At 35.1% G+C, this 6,773-nt stretch overlaps 1 protein-coding gene across 1 annotated transcript; it reads left to right on the top strand.

Moving 5' to 3' along the window:
- Positions 1-700: 700 nt before the first annotated feature.
- LOC145777501 (L-serine dehydratase/L-threonine deaminase-like) lies at positions 701-6,253 on the top strand. Its single transcript, XM_082588886.1, has 3 exons — positions 701-1,530; positions 3,633-3,757; positions 4,736-6,253. The coding sequence occupies exons 1-3, from the start codon at positions 893-895 to the stop codon at positions 4,912-4,914; spliced, it is 942 nt and encodes a 313-aa protein (XP_082445012.1). The 5' UTR covers positions 701-892; the 3' UTR covers positions 4,915-6,253.
- The last annotated feature ends 520 nt before the right edge of the window (positions 6,254-6,773 follow it).

Below are 6,773 nucleotides of genomic sequence, written 5' to 3'. Positions count from 1 at the left end.
GGTTTGGTGGCCGTGCTTAACTATATTTATTGATGCATAGCCTATACCGCAATATTAGATCTTTTCATGCACGTCTTAAACCATTAAGGTTTTGCCACCTTTTCCTTTTGTTGGTTTTGTTACTGTATTTCTTTTTCACAATATCATTTCTTTTGCATTCTGACAAAGAAAAATAAATTGAATTGAATTGCGTACGGTACCGTGTTGCAACCGAATTTCGACAGCCTGTGGCTATTTTTTGCTGAAATAGGACTACAATTCTTGAAAGACGTTCCAGAAGAGTATTTTTTCGTGTCATCGCATACAGACGAACAGATCCGGGAAATTTATGTTACAACTTTCCCACAAAGATATTATGGTTTACCGCTGTGACCACGGGGTTACATGGCTCGTTCTGGTGTTTGTTGCAACAAATTTCAACCGACACAAGCCATGTAGGCTACTCTTTGTTTATCTCGGATATGTAAACTGTTAGGTGCTTTTTTTTTTTTTTTTTAAGTGTGAGAAATAAGATCTTTGATGATTGATTGTGTTTTGTTAATTTGGATCGATTTTGTGAACGAATTCTTCTACTTCTGGGCTAGTTTATACAAGCAACAATATTGGGCTATTTTGGGCTGGTTTGAAATTGTTTTTGGGCTGGCAATTTTGAAAACATCTGGCAACCCTGATCGCAAGACGCAACGCACATCTCACAGACGTAGTCTTCCTTTTACAGGCTGGTATGTTGTAACTTGTAATCATAAACACCGAAAAAGTAAAAGGCAGAAATCACAATGAAATTGCTACTGTGTTCGAGTCAGAACTGATGACTACAATAGATACCGGTAGGTAAGGTAACATGGTAGGCTGTGTAACTAATGCTTAGTTTGGAATCAGTTTAGTCAGAAAAATGGCTGATGTGAAAACGCTCCACTTCCACACCCCTTGCAGATACAGCCAAGCATTAAGTCAACTTTCTGGATTTGAAGTTCATCTCAAATTAGAGAATGTACAACCGTCGGGTTCATTTAAGATTCGTGGAATAGGGCGATTGTGTCAAAAGAGTGCTGCTGATGGATGCAAAAGATTTGTCTGCTCCTCTGGTGGAAATGCTGGTATGGCAGCAGCATATGCTGCTCGAAAGCTTGGCATTCCAATATCAATTGTTGTTCCAATAACCACTCCAGAATTCACAGTTACAAGATTAAGGGAAGAAGGTGCTGAAGTGTTTGTAAAAGGAGCAGCATGGGATGAAGCCAATGAGATTGCCCTAGAACTTGCATCAGCACCAGGAGTCATATATGTTTCACCTTTTGATCACCCAAACATATGGGAAGGACATGCCACAATAATAGAAGAGACTGTAGATAAACCTGACTTGATAATATGTTCAGTTGGTGGAGGTGGTTTGATGTGTGGAATTGTCCAAGGTTTGCAAAATAAAGGATGGAAAAATGTACCTGTTCTTGCTGTGGAAACTGAAGGTGCCAACAGTTTATTTCAATCAGTCAAGGAAGACAAACTGGTTACATTGCCTGCAATTACAAGGTAAATTAATTTGTCAGCACTTTTATGACATTTATTTTTATTTTAAGGGTAGATATAATTTTTAAATTTCTGTGCTAGCCTTATGGTAGGCTACATGTGCAAGTTTTTAATTGGTATACTAGGGCAGGGCTTCCCAAACTAGGAGTTGCAAGAATGCAAGTGCATCTGTATTTCACAAAATGTTACATAGAATACATCATAGATGCATTTTGCATATAAAATTAGAGTTACTACCATGTTCTCTTTTTTGAAGACATGTTATTCATTTTCATCAAAAATATTTTATTTTCTAAAGTTGTTTAAAAGTGCCCAAATATTCTCCTTTTTGCATTTCAAACAATTAAAACAAAATGCAAAGCCTACCACCATCCATCACAATGGTACTCATCCAGCTTCTAAAAGTATCTATCGATTGCAAAAGAAAACCATAAAATCTGTTGATGAAAATTTAACAAGGTTTAACGTTTCCTTTTAAAATTTAATGTTTAATGGTTAATTTCCTTCATTTAATGTTTGCACTTTTCTAACATTGCAGTGTTGAAACTACAGTACCGGTACTCAAATTAACTTACTGTAATGTAATTTTGCTCTCTAGTATTTTGCTCTTTCAATAACTAAATTATACGTTTTGAACTGGTATTTTTACAACATAAGTTTAGGGTTGCTTTCTTGTCACCATGTGTTGTTACTAATTTTAAAAGAAAGCTGAGTACACTTTTGCAATTGCATACTTTTTGTATTTTATTTTTAAAATTATTGTTTTTATATCTAGTTTTTCTATAATTTTTTATGTTTGCCAAGCAAAATGTGCTAAAGTAATGGTAAGCCAATGTTTTCAATTGAAATTGCATTGAATATACAACATTTTCTTACCAAGATAAAACTGTTTTTGAATTGAATTTGAAATAAAAGCGTTTTTTAAAAATGTTAAATTGATTCCTGATCATATCTGGTTAGTTGGTTTTTGAATCTTTATCCTCGGACTGACGAAGCCTTGATTGGTTATTCCAGATAGTTTTGCATACTTGTAGAGGCTCTTGACGCAGGGCCGGTTACCAAGATTGACAGAGTGAAGTTTTCCGATTGTTGAAATATTGTTGCCGGGAAATTATTCCATTCACTAGGTGCCACTGAATGGAGAGCAGTGTGTTGCTCAAGATCGAAATGTGATGCTCAAGCGCACACCCCGAGAGTCGAACCAGCGCCGCGTGATCTTGAGCCGGCCACGTATTCACTGAGCTAACGGGGGCAAATATTTTTGACAGATCTTTACTATCATCCATGATTATAAGTTTCATGTATGTTTTATTTCAATAAATATGTTTTATTTTCATGAAACTAATCATGATACTACAAGGAATTAAAAGATTTACCTTACATAACAATGGCCTATGAAACAAATACTTTAGTTTTTTTGTTGATTGAGGTGTCCCACTGTTGCTGTGAAATTATATTGTTTTGTAATTATCACTGATAGCAGACATGCTGTGATCATTTTCAACAGGCAGTGCTATTTAAATGTTTTTGGCAAAATGTACTGAAATCAATACATTATATCAGTAGTTTGTTCAGATTGTTTGTAAAATTAAATATTGCCTCCAAGTTTACTCACCAGTGATCACTGACATCACATCATACCAGAGTTGTTGAATAAAAGCTCATTTTAATGCCTAACTTATAATGCCTATACTTATAATGCCTAATATATAATTATATCTATAACTACATTTGTATAACATTTTAACTACATTTGTATACAATAATATACGTGTTTTCAATGTATCTCAAAATTACTTATCATACAAAAACTAATTCTTTTGCCAGATTCCCTTCCTCTGCAATTTGTTTCTTAGTTATGTTTAGTGTTTTTTTTTACACTTAAAGCAGCAGATCTGGCACTATTTGCTTTCATTTCAACACTATTTTGAAGTGTTAATTACATGTAAAGGTAGTATTTGGCATATATGGTCATGACTCATAACAATACAATTTATTTTTAGTATGGTACATAAATGCAGTCTCCTGATTATAGATGTACTTTTGTTGCTGTATTTTTTTTTCAGCAGCATAGTCCAATTGTAATTGAATTAATTTTGTTACAGCTTTGCAAAAAGTCTTGGAGCAAAAACCGTTGCAAGGCAAGCATTTAATCTGACAAAAATCCACCCAATTATCCCATGCCTTGTATCAGACAAAGATACGTTTGTTGCTCTAACCAGGTTTCTTGGTATGTTGCATACATACTTGAAAAAATATAGATAAAGTAATTTATACCAAATTTAACCCTTTTTTGTATTTTGATTGAAAACACTTTAGGGTAGTCAGTGATGAACTCATATTGAAAACCATATAGACAGATAATCGATAACATAGGCATACGAAGCTGAGCAACGTTATCAAGTTTAACATATTTAAAGATTATTATCTTTACAAAAAAAATACAAAACTATGCAACAATTAAATATCGAACGTTTTCGACATCACAAGATGTCCTCTTCAGGAATAATATACATACAACTTAACCCATTATTCCTGAAGAGGACATCTCGTGATGTCGAAAACGTTTGATATTTAATTGTTCCGTAGTTTTGTGGTTTTTTTTGTAAATATAATAATCTTTAAATATGTTAAACTTGATAACGTTGCTCGGCTTCGTATGCCTATGGTTCAACAAGACAAACTCTCTACCGAAGCTGTAATCGATAACAACTTAATAAGATTGAATTGCATAATTCAATCTTATTAAGTTGTTATCGATTATCTGTCTATGGTTTTCAAAAAGAACTCATATTGGTCGCCGGAAGAATAAATGAGCTTACAGGCCTATCTCTTGTTAACTGTATTATGACGAATTTGCACGCAATAAATGACCACACAGTTACCTCGCGCTTAGCTGGCCTAATTTCACACTGGTTGAACTTGTCCGGTTCCCAAACAAAAATATTGTTTATTAAACGTTCTAAACTTGAAACCGTCTAGTGCCCACACATTATTTAAACTCCAGACCTTTCCGCGGACCACATTTGGCCCGGCTTAAGCCCGCGAGCCACGGTTTGCACAATGCACACCCCTGGGTTAGATGGTTATTTTTGGCAAACTGCCAAGTTTAGACAAAAAAAACTTACAATTTCAACCAAGAAAGGATTGCATGGATACTCGCAAGTACCTTTAAGTGTTACAAAAGATGTTTATCTTGTGTTTGTAGATGATGAAAGATTTCTAGTTGAGCCAGCATGTGCTGCTTCGCTGGCTGTTTTATACAACGGTAAACTCCAACAAATGAACCTGCCCGACGTGAAAAAGGTGTTGGTCGTTGTCTGTGGAGGAACTTCAGTAAATATGGAAACGGTTGCCAAATGGAGACAGGATTTTGATTGCCTTTAACAAATTTCTTATCTAACTCAAGCATCTTGCTCACTTTTGCAGGATTTATTCCTTTCCAGATAAACCTCACGTGTTTCTTGCCTTATAGATTCAATTTTTTGTCATAATTATTATTATCGAAATGTGTGACGTCCGGTTTGAGGATATTTCCGATGTACTTGCTGAAGGTTAATTTGCACTATGTTATGTTAAAACATTCCATTAAGTTTGTTGCAAAGTTAAAGTGTTTATTTTTCAAACGTAAATGAAGTTGCTTTTTACAGCTTGATAGGTTATGGTTTAATTAAAGTATACTGTAGCATGTTTGAGAACCATGTTCAAACGCTAATTTTTATTGCTTTTGTCTAATTTTATTAAAGCTCTATACGAGTGTAAATTTCATTGGATTAAGCATAAATTGCGTTTTTGCGTGTGGTAAGTGTGTGTGTATATAGCCTAATTGTAAATTTTACTACTTAAATTATTATGCATAACATTGTTTATCGTTAATTTGGTTTTGTTATATGAACACCATTTGTTTGAAGTATATTTCAGCGTTTAGCCTACTGTGTTAGCAAAATAAAGACTAAAGAGGTTGTCTTCTTTTGAACCATGCTCGGAACCTTTTCACAGTTCGTTTGATTTTTTTTTTAGCGATGTATTGTTCTGGGGGTCTTATTAATACCAGCCCCAAATTATTCTGTTAGCGACTCATCAGCTTTAAAAAAGTTTGAACATTTCAAATCGCAGTAGGCTGCATGTTCATTGTTCAACAGTAACGGAGAATTAACTGTTGTTATGATTCGAATATATCGTTCGCTCTTCGCGAGAAGCATGTTTCTTTGAAATTGTTACGTTGTTCTCACTTTCGTCTCTGTCAATTTATGCTAGTTAATTGTAGCCTACTTTGCAAGCGATAGTTGTTCACAAATGATTTTTTTTACGTAAAATCCTGTTTTCCTCGTTACCCGACAATTAGAAAAATGACAGGATCGGGCCATTCGACCAAAAATATGCAAAATGTTGTGGTGGTTTTTTAAGTTAGTTTCTGCTTTTTCAGATCTACAATTTGAAGCTTTTAATTGCAAGTTAACGGAAAACAATTTAGTATGTTGCCAGACCTACAGGATGTGAAGGTTACTATTTTCGAAAATCACCACAATTAAAATGTGTTTTGACAACTTCACTGAACAAACAATTAGAGTTTTTATTTCAACAATTTGGCTACGGTAGGCTACTGTGCTTTTTGTTCATGCGCTGTTGCATAATTTTCTAGTAGCTTACGTTGCTGATTGTGTTATTAATTTATAAAAGTTTTGTTTGGAATGTGGGCTAATTAAACCTATTGTCGTAAGCCTAGTATGTTGTTACTGTCCAATTGACATTGAAATTAAAAAATAGGTTAGTCTTATTGCAGGCTTTTGACAGATTTGAGGCGACTGATTGTCCAAGTTTGTTGAAAACTTTATGTAAACCTAAAGGTAGATATCGCCCTTAACCATACTATGCGCATAATCACTGGACGACTGCGTACAACCCCCACAGGCTTAAAACCAGTGCTTTCAGGCATCGCTCCACCAAAACTACGCTGGGAGAACTCCACCAAACGACTTGCATTGAAGTCAATGATCGCCATCTTCTCCACTCTGTCGTTCTTGACATACCACAGCTCACACGTCAACCCTTTTTCTCGATACATTGTGCCTCTTTGAAGATCACTTTGACCTCATGGAGAGACTGCTGGGAAAATACTTTACGACCCAACCAGCTTCAAGTCACACCAGACACTAAAGTAATATCTGGCTCAGAACTGCCAAGAAACGAATAGATCGCTTCCGTGTGGGTTGCTTCAAACGCAACATGTTTTACTGGGGTTTGTG

This window comes from Aplidium turbinatum, chromosome 1 (genome assembly GCF_918807975.1).
Source record: "Aplidium turbinatum chromosome 1, kaAplTurb1.1, whole genome shotgun sequence".
NCBI classification, from domain to species: domain Eukaryota; kingdom Metazoa; phylum Chordata; class Ascidiacea; order Aplousobranchia; family Polyclinidae; genus Aplidium; species Aplidium turbinatum.
Note: the sequence above shows the minus strand (reverse complement) of the source record. Positions and strands in the feature narration are given on the sequence as shown.